General features: G+C 58.6%; 2 protein-coding genes across 2 annotated transcripts in view; both read right to left on the bottom strand.

The window, feature by feature from the left end:
- Positions 1 to 10,397: 10,397 nt before the first annotated feature.
- VOLCADRAFT_115775 (myb-related transcription factor) lies at positions 10,398 to 14,045 on the bottom strand (the record flags this gene model as incomplete). Its single annotated transcript, XM_002945801.1, has 5 exons — positions 10,398 to 10,634; positions 10,830 to 10,975; positions 11,879 to 11,968; positions 12,201 to 12,312; positions 13,959 to 14,045. Coding segments are annotated over 5 exons (672 nt in total), but the record flags the coding sequence as incomplete, so codon positions are not given.
- A 477-nt stretch (positions 14,046 to 14,522) lies between these two features.
- VOLCADRAFT_101600 (uncharacterized protein) overlaps positions 14,523 to 17,149 on the bottom strand; it is a gene marked incomplete at both ends in the record, with an annotated part of 3,142 nt that continues 515 nt past the window's right edge. The window contains 4 exons of the mRNA XM_002945800.1: positions 14,523 to 14,600; positions 14,980 to 15,090; positions 15,769 to 15,906; positions 16,471 to 16,550. Coding sequence (XP_002945846.1) covers positions 14,523 to 14,600; positions 14,980 to 15,090; positions 15,769 to 15,906; positions 16,471 to 16,550 — 407 coding nt within the window. The remainder of the gene's footprint in view (positions 14,601 to 14,979; positions 15,091 to 15,768; positions 15,907 to 16,470; positions 16,551 to 17,149) is intronic.

The raw sequence follows: 17,149 nt of genomic DNA, 5'->3' as shown, positions 1-17,149 counted from the left end.
GCCGTCACGCAGTGTGCCAGTGCTGCCAACACGACGCCGCTGCAGCGCATTTCGTCCTCTTCGTCTCTTCGGTGCCCGGACCGCTCGCCCCGGTCCTCCTTCACGACCGCCACCTCACCACCATCACCATCACCACCACAGCCGGTGGCTTTCCAACCCCGCGAAAATTAAACTTTGGTGGTACAAGCAGTAACCGCGTGGCCGCAACTGCACACACATGCATGGAACATAGATACAGACAAACACACCATGCGCTCCGCGTCTTTTGGTCTGGCGCCTCCCATATAGCCAACAACAACAAATTCCCCCACAGCTCACACAGGCCAAAACGGAAACGGAAAAGAAAACGAAACACTGTTGTGTCGCGCCCTATTAGCTGCTCTTAAGTTGCCCCTTCCTCCCTTCCGCTCCTCCTCCGCCTTTCTCTACCATCAGCCCTCCACAGCGCCGCCAGCGATAACAAAGCCAAGTGCAATTACAGTAGTAGCATTTTAGTTCCTTCTTTGTCTCGTCCTCGTCTACCTGCTCCGAGTATCCAAAAGTACATCACAGCATCACACAGTGTGTATCTATCAGCAACGAGGTCCGGTACCAGAGCGCGCACCACACGCTAGTCCATTACGCCTTCCCCCTCCCCCCTTCCCCTTCCACACACTAAAAAACACACACACATACACATACACACATGCGCCCAGCGAGCGTTTGCTTCATCGCGATGACGAGGCACCCTCGCCACTCGCTCTCCAAAACGGCAAAAAAGCCCAAAGACCCGTCCTTCAAGAAATCTCATCTCTACTAAGTGTATGTAGTCATACACCCAATAACTCGGCTCTCTGCCAGCCTCCCCCACAACTCCTCCCCCCCCCAAACACACACACACAAACACACAACCGCGGCCGCAGCCAAACAGCTTCCCGAGGAACCCTGATTCCGTTCTTTGGGAAGGATCAGTTCACATCACACACTCCGCACACACCTTCCCTTTTTCGGGTGATCGCCAACCCAGCCCAGTAAAACAGTTCGCTTAAGACCCTCTTCTTCCCTCCCTTTGTCTGTCGTACGATACTAATAGTACGGCACTGGTACGGCACTGATGCTATAGAGGGCATGGTATAGGACGCACCAATGTTTTGGAGCGGTCTGAATAAAAATTCAGACACTCTCAACCCACATCGCTCTGCCCCTGCCACTTCCACTTCCACTTCCTACCGTGGGAACAGAAAATGGCATCAGCAATTTGCCGCAACGAGCTCGCCAAGTTTCGGCAGTTCGTCGAGTATTCCAGGAAAAAGAGAGGTGTGATGCCGCGCAAAAACACACGCGGCATGGCGGCGGCGGAAAACGCCACGATGCTATGCAGCACCAAGAATATTAGGAATGAGCACACAGACAGACAGACAGACAGAAGGACACTCCCAGAAGGGACCTCTGCCTGCCTTACTAATTATGCCGTACTGTGCCATACTATAGTGGCGGCATAAAGGCACTAACGTCGGTCCCCCTCCCCCGTGCCTTCGACAGCACAGCACAGCAGGACACACAACACATGAATACGCCGCCTGTTTGCCGCCACGTTTCTCTGCCGCAAAAACCGCATGCCGCAAATACCAAACCCCATTTTTTCACGCACACATACATACATACATATAGTTACTCTCGTTCTTTTTGTCTGGTTGGCTCTTAAGTACACACACACACACACACGAAACACAGGAACACAGGGACACACACACACACCACATACACACCATGTCCCAAAAAAGGCATCAGTACATGGGCCCCCCAACCCTCCCCCCAGCCACATGCAAATATACATGCATGCATATGTACATGCATGCATGCATACATACATACATACATAAAAAGACAACAACACGAGAATCTACGGCGGTCGCCCGCCTAAGTGCATGTGAGGGTGGGTCAGTTACCACCTCAACGGTCCGAGCGACGTATTTGGGGCTTATGTGAGCCGTGCAATCGTCGACAGACAGACAGACAGACAGACATCCGCACAGGACAAGAAGCGGCTGGCCACCACCATCCCTCCCCGGCTGCATACTAATCGAGAATCCTCTCACACCTCTCCTTACCCCCCCTCTTTACAACCCCCCCCGCCCCCCCCCCAGGCCATCTGCGTAGGCCGCCTCCGAGCGCTCTCATACCTGCTGACGTCAGGCTGGAGGAGGCCACACACATACATACACATGCACACATACACGCATGCACATGCAGGCAACTGCACCCCCTCCGACTTGACAGCTGCTATTGCCTAACACCTACTGCCGTACTGGTTACTGCCGGATCGGTTACTGCCGTACATACTACAACTGACAATAATAATAGTGGTGATGATGATGATGACGAACGAGAACAAGAAGCATGCATGCATGCATACATACATACATGCACACGTCGCGCAACTCATCCCAGGACGCACTCCGCCCATTCTCGCTCGCATAGCTACGGCCTTATACCCTTCACCTTCACCACCTTCACCACCACCACCACCTGCTACAACCCAACGGCCAACGGGCAGCTTGAAACTCCTCCTGGCTCCCACCCAGCACCACCTCGGCAGAGCTTGAGATGGCACTCGCGGGGTTGGGGGCATCACTGATGCTGGCGCTTGCGAGCTGGATTGGGCGTGTCGTCCCCCCCGTCGCCAGAGTCCCCCCCTTGCCACCCTCCCGGTGGTGGTAAGCGTTTCAGAGGTCCCGACGGCGCCGTCGCCGCCGCCGCTGCCATCGCTATTGCCGTTGCCGCCGCCGCTGGTGGTGGCCTCCGCTGCGCCGGGTCGACCTGGCGGAGGGCACTCAAGGGGCGAGGCGGCAGCGGCTGAACTGGTCCTACAAGCCTGCTGCTCTGTTGCTGCTGATGGTGCTGTCGCGGTTGTTGACTCAAGGGGAGGGACGCCGCCGGGGCCGCGTGCGGCTGGGAGCTCTGCGGTGGCGGCTGCAAAGACTGCGCCAGCGGCAGCGGCTGTTTAGACAGCTGATTCAAACCCACGGCATGCTGCGGAAGAGTCATTAAGCTAGCGGAAGCAAGCGGCGGCGTGACGGTCCCGCCGCCGCCGCCGCCGCCAGCACCGTTGGGGGAGGCAGTTTCCCCCGGTGGCGGCGGCGGTAGCGGCGGCGGCGGCGGCTGCGGCAACTCCCAGCCGCTTTCTGGATCTAGGTGCGTCCGCTGCCGGCCTTCAGGAAGTCCGGAGGACGAGGGGCCGTCGTCCCGCGTGGCGAAGACCGAGGCTGTGCGCGTCGGCTGTGGCAACGAGCCCAGTGCGGCGCCGCTGCCGTTACAGCCGCCATGGCTGCCGCTGCTGTATTGCCGTACGAGACCCGGCCGCGCATCATTTGGCTGCGCCGTCACCGTCGCCTGTACTGCAGACGCTGTTTGCTGCTGCTGCTGCTGTTGATGATGCTGTACGGCAGCCAGACCTGCGGCGGCCGCCATTAAAAGAGGCGTGGGTTGCAGCAGGCGATGTCTGGAAAAGGCGGCCGCCGCCGCCGCCGCTGCTGCCGCCGCTGCAAGCTCACATCCCCCGTCGCCGTCGCCGCTGCCGCCGGGGTCGCCGCCGCTCACGGTGCTCACCGCTGCTAGACAAGAGAGCCCTGCGGCCCCCCGCACGTCCTGCATCGACACGTCCTGTACGGATGGTGACGAGATCGGCAAGCCCGCGGCCTCCGATTGCGGCGATTGTTGCGACGCTACCAGCGCCATCAGCCGGGCGTAGGCCGCCGCCGCGTTGGCGGATGTGACGGAGCCGCCGCTGGTTCCGCCGCAACCTCCGGCAATGGTGACGCCGCCGCCGGTGCCGCTGGCGGCAGCAGCTGCAGCGGCGGCGGCTGCCGCCGCCGCAGAGCCGCCACCCGCCGCTGCACTTGCTGGCGCCGCCGATGCCGCCGCAGCCGTCAGCCGTCCAGCAGGGTCGAGAGGTGCTACAGGTGGGAGCTCCGGCCCGTCCGAAGACAGCGGCGGAAAGGTCCCGTGTGCTATCTGAGAGAGCGCCGCCGCCAGCGCGTCGGCGGCAGCTCCCGGAAGTACGAGTTTGCTGGCGGCCGCCGCCGCCAATGATGCCGCCGTCGTCGCGGCCGGCGGCGGCGGTGGCGGCGTAGACTGCGCCGCAGCTGCCACCGCCGCCGCCTGCGCCATGGCTCCCAGCAAGCCTGGATGAGTAGTCGCCGAGTAGAAGGGCTTTGCCGCCGTCGTCGTTGTGGTGTTCATGGCCCGTTGCGTGAATGTCGGCGACAACCCGGCGGGAGGTGTCTGGTACGGCGCCAGCGACGCATGGACCTGCAGCCGCGCCAATAGCGTTTGCATCTTACCCACGTCAGCGGCGGCGGCGGCGGCGCCGCTGCTGCCGCAGCCGCCGCTGCCAGCGGCAGGTCCGCTGCTGCCGCCACGCGACCGAACCGACGGAGGCGGCACCGTGAAAGCAGAGCCAGCGCGGCCGAGAGCAATTCCTGTGGCGCCGTCGGGCCGACGGGGGGTGCTGCCGCCGCCGCCGCCGCCGCCGCCGCCGCCAGGGCAGCCGATCAAGCCTGCCATGCCACCCCCGCCCACGCTGCCGCCATCCGTACGACCGCTGCCAGCGCCGCCGCTGCCAGCGCCGCCGTTGCCCTTGCCTCCACTGCCATCGCTGCCGCTGCCGCCGGCGCTAGCGTCAATACCGGATTCCCCTCTGCCGCCGGCGCCAGAGCCTCCTCGAGGTCCTTTGCGCGCACTAGCACCACACCCCGCAGCGTCACTACCAGTCGGAACGGCACTGCCGCCGCTGCCACCGCCGGTCCTTCCAGCCTGGCCGGGCCCACCGCCGCCGCCGGCAGCACCCGCGTCGCCGCCGCCGTCACCGCTGCCACTGCCGCCGCCGCCGCCAACAGCCCCCATCGGTGTCCCGACGGCTTGCCCGGCGGCGCCGCCGCCGTCGTGGTCCTCGCCCCCTTCTTCGGAACTCGGCCGCCGTACACCGCTGCCTGAGGCGCCGTTGCCGTCTCTATCCCGTACGTCCCATCGCGATGGGTACCTCCCGATGTCGTACGCGGGCGAGCGAGGCAGATGTCCGTGGTGGTGGTGGTGGTGGTGAGAGTGGTGTTGGCTGGTGCCGTTGGCTGCGTCGCAACCCCGGGGGGGAAAACGGAGAGGAGGGCAAACGGGCGGAGGCAGGAAAATGAAGATGATGACGAGCAAGATGGCGGGAGGCTCCCCGTACACTTCACTTCACACAAGATGGGACACGAATTGCTTTGTGGACGCAGACACAGAATATTTAGATTGATTTTATGGAAGGTCTTTAACGGTATACGGCATATGTACGGGAATGAGTTAATGCCCCAAGCGCTTTCAGGGCTACAAGTGGAATGTGCGTTCGTGTCGTACGATTTGTGCCCCCCTTGCGGGTGACCGTTGTCTCACCGCTGCTGTGGCCGTTGCCGTTGAAGACGAGGGTGTTGCTGTCCTTCACACTGTGACCATTGCCGTTGTCGCCGTTTCCACCACCGCCGCTGCCGCCGCTGTTACCGTTGCCGGAGCTACCGTTACCGTTGCCGGAGCTACCGTTACCGTTGCCGGAGCTACCGTTGACGTTGCCCTGCGAACAAACCGACAAACCAACCACCGCGGCTATCGCAAGGCCAAAGGTTCCATGGATACACACCGCTATAGCATACATACATACATGCATCGACACACACAATACATACATACATACATAGACATACAAACACATATCATACACATACATTACACGTACACACCTGCGAGCCGTTGCCTTGCGATCCGCTCCCGTTTCCATTACCGTTAGATCCGTTGCCGGAGCTTCCGTTCCCATTACCGTTATTACCGTTGTTGGTGTTGGTTGGATTGGACCCTTGGGCTTCCCTGCATAGTCGCCACCCGGGGTCCATCAACGAACCGTTCACAGGGGCACGGGCGGAGCGGGTCGGGGTTGGGGGTTGGGGGAAGGAAAGAGGAGGAAAGAGGAGGAAAGAGGAGAAAAGAGGCGGAAAGAGGAGGGCAACAAGCAGCTCATCCGCAGAAAAAAAGAGACGGCTTTTCAAAGTAGGATAGGATTGGGGTCGGGTTAGGGATAGGGATAAGGGTAGGGGCCTGTCGTACTCTGTACGGCGACCCCGGTCCCCCAGTCCCTCGCCACACAGCTTCCGCCACCTCACCCCTTCCTCCCTCTCCCCCTGCCTCTCTCTCTCTCACTCTCACCCCGCACCTTATCTCGTGATTATGGCACGCAGCTCTCAACCGGCTGTCGCTGCCGTTAGTGTCGGAGCTTCCGCCGCCGCCGCCGCCGCCGCCACCACCTCCCCGCCCCGCCGCCTTCCCACCACCACCGCCGCCGCCGCCGCCGCTGCCGGCTTCTTGCAATGACGGCGAGGTGGGCTCCATGTTGTGGTTATGGTTGTGGTTGTGGGCCAGGTGGTGATGATGGTGGTGGTGGTGGTGGTGGTCCCTCATACCGCTCATGTCGCTGCCGCACGGGGACGCCCCGCGCGCGGCGACCACCTGCAGGGTTGGCAGGTCGGCAGGTTGGCGCGGGGGCAGTGTTTTACGGCGTCGTGACGCGTGTTGTGTTTTGAAGGAAGTCACTGCTACGGCTGCCAATCGGTCCCCCCTACCTCCCCGGGGGGGGAAAGGAAGGAGGGAGCCTTGAATTGGTTGGTTTCGCGACTAACATCCCCCCGTCCCCCGCGGCCATGATGGTGCACTCGCAATTCCTACCAACCTACCTACCTACCTACCTACCAACTTACCTACACACGCTGCTATGGACAGGCGACGGACTTAGGGCTCTTTCCAATGGCCCCCTACACACGCACACACATACATACATATGTACATATATACATAGATACATACATACACAGATACATACGTTTCCAACCCGAGCCGCCTTCCCTCACCTTCTTGTGCTGGTCTCGGAGGAACGCCGCCCCTTGGGCTTCCTTTAGTGACCCGTGGGTCTTAGCACTGGTCTTGGCGCGCAAGCCGCCTCCACCACTGCCCGTCGTACGGGTGCTGTTGCTCAGCGACTTTTTCATCACGCCGTGCACGTGCCCGCCGTGTCCGAGCCCCAGGCCCAGCCCGAGCCCAAGGCCGTGCACGTGCCCGTCCCTGGACGGGACCCCCAGACCCCCGGAGCCGTTGCCGCTACCGCCGCCGCCGGGGCCCCCCGCTACCGCCGCCAGCAAGGCCCGATTTCCGTCCATCATACCTACAGCAACAACAGCAACAACAGAACGACATCGCAGTGCGTTGTGCGGTAGGGGGGTTCACAATCGTCGCATTGTTGAAACCGACACACACATGGGCCGACAAGGAAAGAGAAGAGGAAGAGGAAGAAGAAGGAAACGATAAAAAGGATGGGAAGTGGGAAAGGAAGAAGTGGTTTCGGATCTTAGGGAGGGGGGGCCGGATGACAGAGCGCTGAAGTCCTGGTGCCCGGGGGATCCATCGGTCAGTCCGTAATTTACCTCTACCCCTACCTCCACCTCTACCCCTACCCCTACCTCCACCTCTACCTCCACCTCTACCCCTACCTCTATCTCCACCTCTCCCCCTACCTCCACCTCTACCTCCACCTCCACCTCTACCCCTACCTCAACCCCTACCCCTACCACCCTCATGGCCTCACCTAGCATCTGCCAGTACTGCAGTGTCGGGTTGTTTTCCTGCTGCTGGTCGAGATCCGCCGGCTGAGGCACCGCCGACAGCCACTGCACATAGCCAGCAGGTGTGTAGGAGGTGGTGGGGTGGGGTGCGCGCGTGTGTGGGGGGGGGGAGTATGTGGGGGATGGGGTGGGGGGAAATACACACACATGCATGAGTGCAAGTGACGGCAGTAAGACCATGAGAGCCAAAGCCGGAAGAAGCGCTTCCCCACATCAACTGTGTTTGGGGGGGGGGGTTGTGTGTTTGGGGGGGGGGGTAAGGGAGCGAAAAGGTTAAAGGGCAGCCGGGGCGCGGTCAGTCAAGTGGGAGGGAAGGAAGGAGGATGAGGACGGCTTGTCGTTCTCTAGTTGTATATTTTTGTTGTCGTTCTTGTTATTCTTATTGTTGTAGTTGTTGTTCATCGGCCTGTAACTCAAACAAACAAACAAATACCCCCCACCCCACCCCACCCCACGCCAACCCACCTGGGCACCTACCGGGTCCGTGCCAAGCAGGTTGCTCTGGGCAGCCTGTTCGCGACCACCTCCTCCCACATCCTCGCCCTCGCCCTCGCCCTCCCCGCCGCCATCATCGCCGCCCTCGTCGTCGCCCTCATCCTCATCATCGTCGTCACCGGCGCCGGGCTCTCCGTCTCGCTCCGTTACGACGCTGTTGCCGTCGCTGTTGCCGCGGGACTCCTGACCTCCCCCCCCCACGCCCCGTCCTAGTGCGAGCAGCTCCCCCGCCAACATCATCATCGCGGTGGGGTTCTCGCCGTCGTTGGTGGTGGCGGTGGCCTCGGCCAGTGCCAGAGTCTGCAAACCAATCCAAGGTGTTCGTGACAGGTTGTGTTGGTGGCGATGGAAATGCATTACCTTCTTCCTTTCTTCCCCCCCCCCTCTCTCTCTCTCTATATATATATATATATATATATATATATATTTTTCACATCGTTTTTTGCAAAACATTTGGAGATATTTACTGAAAATATGAGGTGACGTGGAAAAAATGCGGGTCGAGTGCCGGGTGGGGTTGGGGAGTTAGTGGTCTACAAACTGAGAGCGACACACACATACATACGCACGCACGCACACGCATAGAGCTGCTCCCTCTATTTCCACTCGTCAGGTGTTCCATCCACCCTCCCTCCCTCCTTTCACCCACACACACATACCCACACGCACACTCACAAACAGATAAACATTTCCAGTTATAATTTCCACTCCTTTTTCCGAAGACGACTTGTTTTGGTGAAGGTGCTAGTTGACCTCCCCCCCGTTGCGACATCACCTCGCAGCTCAGGCTAAGCTGATTTACACATACATACATACAAAGGGGGCCGCTGGTGAAGCTATACCACCCTGTAACAACATACATACATACATACATACAGATACATACACGCACCTGCTGTTGCTGGGATCGTTCCGAGCTGTGGTGCCGATGGTGGTGGTGGTGATGGTGGTGGTGATGATGGTGTGTCGGGTGGTGGTGGTGGCGGCCCCGGTCCGCAGCGGCAGCGGCAGCAGCAGCGGCGGCGGCGGGAGATATCATCCAGGGAGGGGCGTCCCGCGGGCCGGACCAGGCGTGCTCTTCAAGGCAACCCTCCGTACCGGTGTGGCTGGCGCCGCCTCCGCCTCCGCCGCCGCCTCCGCGGTGTGGCGGTGCAATGCCGCCCACGACGCTCCCGTTGGCGGTGCCAGTCCCATTACCGTTGCTGACAGCACCTCCCCAGGGTATGGTCTGTGCGGACAGTTGGGAGTTGACAGTTGTACGGATCCATGCCAATCCATGTCAACGATTTGTCAAAATATTGCTGATAGCTGTCCGGAGAGGTTGCGGCAGGGCGTTGGTGCTGTACAGTGTACGGCGTACGGCATTTAGATAAGAGAAATGGCCGTGCTACATTTTGTGCAAACAAGCATACGTGTTGCAAGCAAAGCAAGCGGGATACCTGTTTGTGGTACGGAAACATATAAGATGGTTTATAATCCACTTCCTGTCCGTAAGCCCTTAGAACTTTGTGGCTTAGGAACCCCGTAAGCCACGAAACCCCATAGTCGCACCCCCAATAGCTCCCGCCCCCCCGTCCGGCCCCACTCCCAGCTCCCCCCGGGGCCCTCCCCACCTCCAATGCGGGGTTCTGTAGGGTGATCTGGGCCAGGAGCGACGGTGGTAGACCGAAAAATGGAAAGCCCTGAGGGGGATGCGACTGAGGAAGGGCGGGTGGAAGTGGGTGAGTGGTAGTACATACATACATATCTTGTTTGTTTGTTTGTTTTCCTCCCTTAGGATCCCGTTTTCGTTGGTGGTGTTTTGGGGGGTTGTTTCAGAGAGCCTTTGACTTTGCCCTAGCTTAGACTTGTGGACTCGCTCTAGCGGGACCTGAGAACCCTTCGTGGTGTTTTCACTGCAGCGCCATCCCCGGATGGAGGGGCTGCGGAGTGGCTGCGTAGAGTGTTGGCAGTCTGAGTCGGGGTCGGGAGCACACAAGACTAACCGACTTGTGCTGTGTGCTCCCGACCCTTGCGCTGTGTTTCGGCTTCGGCCCCCGGCTCTCGCAGCCCACAGTGTAATCTAAGTCATACATATACATATACACATACATACATACATACATACATACATACATACATACATACATACATACATACATACATACATACATACATACATATATATACATACATACATACATACATACGCGCTAACTGAGCACACAGATCGTGGTACAGATATACCTGGAGATGTGCTTGGACTTGCTGTCCCGCCGCCGCCACCACCGCCGCCGCCGCTGCTGCCGCTGCCGCCGACGCCGCGGCCGCCACTGCCGCCACCGTCGCGTCCGTCACCTCTGCATGATGGGCCGATTGCTGCCTATCCTGTAGCAGCTGGTGCTGCTGCTGCTGCTGGTGCTGCGACTTCACCGCCGCCGCAGCCACCGCAGCGGCGGCCACAGGCGTCAACGGCTGCGCGGCCTGAAATGCCAGGTGCAGGTGTTGAAGGCCGGCAATCGGGGGTGGTAACGTTAACAACTGTTGTGCGGAACGCGGCGGCGGCGCCGGCACAGATAACTTGGATTGTTGTTGACAGTTGCCGGCAACAGCGGTGGAGCCGCCGCCCCCGCCGCCGCCAGTGGCGCCGCCGCCGCCGCCGCCGCCAAGGGTCGTCACCGTCGTCGTACCACCGCCGTTGACGCCGCTGGCGTCGGCGGCGGCGCTGCCGCTGTTCTCGGGCAGCGCTGACTCCTTCCTTGGGTACGGCCTAGAGGGCTTGCGCTTGGGCCGCGGTGGCGGGATGCTGATGGCGATGCCCTCGCCTGCAGGCGACAACGTAGCACACACGAGCAGCCGCATAGCACCGGCGGAGGGTCTATTGCGCGATACTTTGACGGAGATACATTACAAAATTACAATTACATACATAAATATATACATACATACATGCAGAAAAACGACAATCTCTGGACGGGGGGGAGAGAGAGAAAGAGTGGGGAGGGAAGAGAAAAGAGAGGAAAAGGGAGAACGATGGAAGGCACCACCTGCACGAATATGCCCGCGAACGCCGGAAGGCCTTGCAATTATTGGCGTTACAGCCCTAACTTAGGGTTTAATAACCAAGCCGGCGGTGACCCAGATCGGATAGACCCAAGGGGGGGGGTCCCAAGGGCCTCTTAGGGTTATAATCGGCACGCGGCAATGCCAACGAGCTGCCTCGGCGCAACTGTGCGACCCCTGAAGCGGAGGCTGGTGGTCTCTAATGGAGGGAATGTGCCCCGCCAGGTTGGATGTTGGTTCCTGTCCCTGTCCCTGCTGCTGCTGTTGTTACTGGTGCTGTTGTTACTGCTACTGCTACTGCTGCTACTGCAACTTCTATGGCCACTGCGCATGGCGGTTAACGTCTATCAGCCGACGTCTATCAGCGGATGCCGGCCGTGTGGGAAAGGGGCGAGGGCAGGGCAAGAAACCGCGGCGGGGGAAAAGGTGCGCATGAGCCATGTAAGGAGGGTAGGCAGGATGATTGAGCGGGCTTGGCACACAAGCTCCGCGATCCGTACGGCGGCCCGTCTGCGGCCAAGAAGGCACTATCTCTTTCCACTGAGAGGCTCAGGTTCTGCACTTCACAGAATTGGAAGAATGAATGCAAAAATTGGCCCCATACAGGGCAGTTGTAAGACGCGAGCGCTCTGACCCTAGAGCGGGCGCATGGTATTGCGGCTCACCATCCTCAGCTGGTGGATTCCGCTCGAGCTTGTTAATAAACTTCTGCGCGTGGCTTCTGATCTGTACCGCTGTCTTGGTGCTCACGTGTTCTGGTGGGAGAAGGAAAAGAGTCAATTGGGGCGAAATAGGGCAGGGCAAAATTGCGTCTGTGTCGAGCCGTTGGTTGGTGTGAGACCCCGAAAGCACAAGTTAACCGCAAGCCTAAAACTGTCGACCCGGCGCAAGCTTGGCGCATAAAAAAATTCCACGTCTTCTAAAACGTTTGGGATACGCATGGGCACATTTAACGCTGTAATGCCTCTCACGTATGTCCATCCTCACCCTCGATTTTCCGCCATGCTCGCCCATACAGTTTCAAAGCCTCCAGGAACTTTGCGTGCTCCTCATCAGTCCACTTCTCCCGCTGCTTTGTAATGATGTAAGGCTTCCGAGCCTGGGGTCATGGCGTATTAACTCTTGTTGTGATAGACCAACGCGGCACGAACGGAAAGCTTTTCTAGCCGGCCTAGCACGCGCTCCTCAAGGCCACAGCAACGCATTGAGAAGTCTTCCCGTCTGGGATCAGCAGGCAGCTTACCCAAGAATGCTTCCAACATCTGAGCTCGCCAACGACCGTGCAGGCTGAGCGCGGCCCGTGCGCGATGCAACGCTTACCGCATTTTTCGGCCCCGTTAAGGACGCACCTTTGGCTTTGGGGCTTCGTGGTCCTGGGGCTGCTGGCCTGAGGTGCTTGGAGCGCTTGGCGGCCCCCCAAGCTGCTGAGATTGCATAGGTTGCAGCGCTTGGAGGCCTGGCTTCGGGCCGTTAGCCTCCTCCATCGTGTCTGAAGCTCATAGCGAGTCGTGTAAGTCTTGCGTTGAGGGATTGTCTGCAAACTCAAAGGAAAACTTGCTTTTGGGTGCTTTGACGGATACCGTTGTGTTCGTTTTAGGCTGCGTAAGCTCGTTAACAAAGTGTTGTTTGAAGCGCTTCGCGCAACTTCAGCCGCAGAGCGTGTTAGGGGATTCATTTTTGGCCAATTGGCTGGCAGTGTGGGACGATAGAGAATAAGATTTTGCCATATTTGTTTGCGCCGTACGCTCGGCCGCAACCAGATTGCAATCTAGTTGATCGCAATCGTCCAAAGGAGTACTTTAAACGAGGCCTTCTCCTGCTGCACAAGCTGTGAATAATAACCAATCCTTCTTCTGAACAATAGTTAGCGACTGTAGTCAAGTTTTGCGTTTCGATTTGCCAAACTCGTACATTCTAAAAGAGGCAGCTTCTTTAGAGCACCTGATAACTCAATATATATAAGCGATAAAGCTGCTATCATCAAGCGCGACTTCAATTTCAGCAAAGGTCGAAGAGCGCTGAGCTCTTGTGGTACATGATGACGCTGGCAATGACAGCCCAAATCTGGTGATGTAACCTGGCGTGATATGCTAACATCGATCCGTTTCTTTTTACATTCTTATCCCTGATTTACATCTGCTGGTTGAGAAGCTAAAGTAAACCTGAAGCAATGTTAGTCCTCCTAGCTGCAGCGGGCAATGGCACTGTCACGTGGCAGTTTGAGCCTCTTCTGTGTTCCCATAAGTGCACAAAAGAGATAAGCTTCTCTTGGCTCAGCGTTGGACAATCCCATTACGGTATATGCGAGAGATGGCTATGCAAGGAAAAGGGATGTCACGCGCCTTGACTGACCAGCCCTGAACTATATTACAAGAGACGCGAGCAATCATGAATCCTTTGCAGTAGTCATCCTGGGACCCCAAAGCTCCAAGCGGTCTCAACCGATAGGGAGGGAGCCCAACCGACGTAAGCTTTCGCTGCGCAGTCCAGAACCTGCCCGGGGCGCTTTGTCAAACCAGAAACAATCGCCCCTAATCACGCCGTTTGACAATCACGTCGCTCATGTCGCCAGTCACCCGGATCCATGTCGCGTTATGTCAGCCGTCTTGCGGCCCAACAATATTGCCGCTTGGCGAATGCACATCTCCTAACCCACTCGAGTCACTCTTATAAAGGTTCAAAGGTTCCGGTTCCATGGACGCGTCCTCGCCCCTGTGGGGACGCGTCATCTGCCCCACCACGCACCTCCATCCAGCCCTTTCGGACCGGGCCAATGCCCAACGCTATCGGGAACGTGCTGCTACCCGCTGCCTCTTTCATACATACATACATAGATACAAACGCCGTACAATCTGTTTGAAAAGTAAGATCAACAAAGCTGTTGATTACCAGTGTCCTTACATGTGCTGACCAAGCGCGAGTCCTTAGTACCCGTGTATGTATGTCTGGCCCCCTGTGTGGGTTTTCCCCACGGGAGAAAAGAGTCCCCGTCTACCCTCCCTCCCCAAAAATCACTTCCCCAACCCCCACCCACCCACCTCCATTTCCCCCCCCCCCCTTGTGACTACACCGACGGCCCCACAACCACCGACTCCCCACCCCGTGTCTTGTCTCGTCTTCCTCTCCTACCCCCCCGACCCCCCCTTTCTAATGCGCTGAAGCCCCTTGAGATTCCTCTGCTTCGTGCTTCGTGCGTCACTTTATTTCCGCTCTCCACCATCCCCCAGCTCCCCAACCCATAGGGTCATGAATGTAGAGACAAACACACACACACATACACACACATACATACACATACACGGGGGCCTATCACATGAAGTCGTCTTCAAGCTCCTCCACAGAGGTGTACTTGTCCTTCAGGTCCTTGTTACTGACCATGAACTCATCCTGAGGCAGGAAGGACAACGGCCCCGCCGTGGGCCGAGAGAACGGCGTCAGGGGGTGTGGGAGTGTGGGGTAAGGGGCGGACACGTGGTTGGATGGGGGCAGGAGGAGCAAGGAAAGCGCTGGCAAAGGGAAATATCAAGGGAAATATGAGCGAGGGGTCAAGCTGGGGTCGCTGAGGGCCGGCGGGAGGAGGAGGAGGAGGAGGAGGAGCCCCCGGGGGAGAGAGGGGCAGCACCCGTGGGGTATCACCCATACAGCCCGTCCGTCTGTCTGTTTGTCCGTCCGCCTGTTTGTCCGTCCGTCTTTTGTGCGTCTGTCTGTTTGTCCGTCCATCCACCCAGTGTCCTGCCACCCCACCTCCTTCCCCTACCCTCCTCACCTTCATGATGTGTTTGTAGCTCTTGAGGTCTTCCTGCTTCTTGCGCTCCTCCCGGGCGGCCTTCTCCACGGCCCGAGCAGCTCGCTCGCCAGCACGGCGAGCCTGACGCACCTGCATACATACATACATACATACCTTCAAGCAACATACAAGGTCAGGCACTACTGGTAAGGCACGCACCAATGTCCCCAGAAATTCCGGGATCGAGACCTGTCAAGGTCGAAAATCCTTCCGAGCGTGGAAGGTAAAGTGCCCCTAGTCGATGGACGATGGTGACCTGGGATAAAGTTAACCTGCGAGCTGACCAGGAATGGAGTTGGGCCGCCGTCGATCCGGCAGATGCCGGTGGTGGGTGCAGAACCTAAGCGATCCACTGAGAAGTTGGCTAGGGTGACTAGATGAGGGTGCCCCGAAATACCGGGGAAGGCCGGGTCTGCCGGGTAGCGGCCGCAGGGTGAAGATCTGACCCCCCTGTCCCACACATCATATACACACATTCACACAGACGCATCGCATACATACAAGCACATACACACAGGCACGTTTGTTTGTAGGTGCGTTTGTATGTGTATGTGTAGGCAGCACACAGCAGCCACCCTCCCCCCCGTCGTGGTTCGTTTTTCCCCCCGCCAGCCATCCAATCACGCGACATACACCCGACACGGACGGCCCGATATACACACACACACATGTGCTGCTCACCGTGCCCAAAACCCATTCCCTACCCTTTCCCCCACACCCCCATACCCCGACACCCCACCGCCCGCCCCACGCCATCCCCCCACCTACCTGCGACATGTACACCTCCTTTTCCGCCGCAAGATCAGGGTACCGCTCCTGCCGCGTCTTTTCCAATCGGTTTATGATCTCGTTATTCTTCCTCTCCACCTTCACCTTGAACACCAGGGACTGGTCATAAAAGCCTACCTGGTCCGCGGCAGTAGGCATGTGTAGCCGTACACATACATAAGTGCAGATACAGGCATACATACATACATACATACATACATACACACACACGTGTAACACGGTGCTCCACCTCCGGGCCCAGATCAGTATCCCTTCCCCAACACACATACATACATACATACATACATACATACATACATGCATACACATACATAGGCAGGCGGCTGGCAGAGGGTAAGGCCTGACTTCTGCTCCCGGCCGACCCGGGTTCAAATCCGACTGCCAACTCCTCGGGTGTTTGAGAGTGATGAAATGGGAGGTGGCCCCCCATCTTGTGGACGATGTAGGACGTGATAAAATCAACTTGCGGGCTGACCAGGAACTAAGTTGATGCGCCGTTGATCCGCTAGATTTGGTTGGATGCTGGTGGTGAGTTGCCGAACCCAACGAATACATTCTGAAGTCGGATGGGGTGACGGATTAGGGTGCCCCTCTAGCAGGGGAGAGCAGGGACTGCCCCGGGAAAGGGGGCCGCTGGCGAAGTTAACCACCCTGTAACAACATACATACACACGCGCCCACCTGGCCCACATCCATGCCCGCCGTCTTCTTCAGGTTGCTCCAGGGGGTGTACACGATGGTCACGTTGTTGGTCTTGCAGCCTAGCAGGCCCAGTGGGCGTGTGTGTGTGTGTGTGTGGAGGGGCGGGGCCGGGTGGGGGGTGGGTGGGATTACATTGGGGGCAGAGGGCCCCCTCCTCCTGCCCTTGCATGTGCTGCCCTGTCCCGCTGCTCTCCGCTCCCTCCGCCTCCCGTTTCCCTCTTTCCCCCCACCGCCTATGGTATCTCCCGCCGCCAACCATGTGCTCAGCCCCTCCCCCCCCCCTCCTAGCGCAGCTCCCCTTCGGGACCCCTTCCCCCTTTTGTGCCGCCCTCCCACTTGTACCCCACCTCCTGTTGAACCTTATAACCTTTTTCATGTATATAATCCCCTGTACCCGTCTCCCGTCCCCCTTTCCGCGCCCTTTCCTGCTCACTTTCCGCACTTTATTTTAATCTTGGCGGCTAGGTAGGTAGTTTTCTTCCGCTATCGTCACGACTAGATTGTCGCGAGGACTTGTCCTTTACAAGCGCCGACTGGTTAGTTATGCCGCCTTTAAAACTTCTGGTGCACGTCAGTCTTTCCTTGGCATCATCAGCTTCACTCGCTCATCTCCCCCCGCCCCCTCCCCCCCCTCTCCCCCTCCGCCTCCCCCTCCCCC

Source organism: Volvox carteri (assembly GCF_000143455.1).
Source record: "Volvox carteri f. nagariensis unplaced genomic scaffold VOLCAscaffold_1, whole genome shotgun sequence".
Lineage (NCBI taxonomy): Eukaryota > Viridiplantae > Chlorophyta > Chlorophyceae > Chlamydomonadales > Volvocaceae > Volvox > Volvox carteri.
This window is presented reverse-complemented; position numbering and strand designations above follow the sequence as displayed.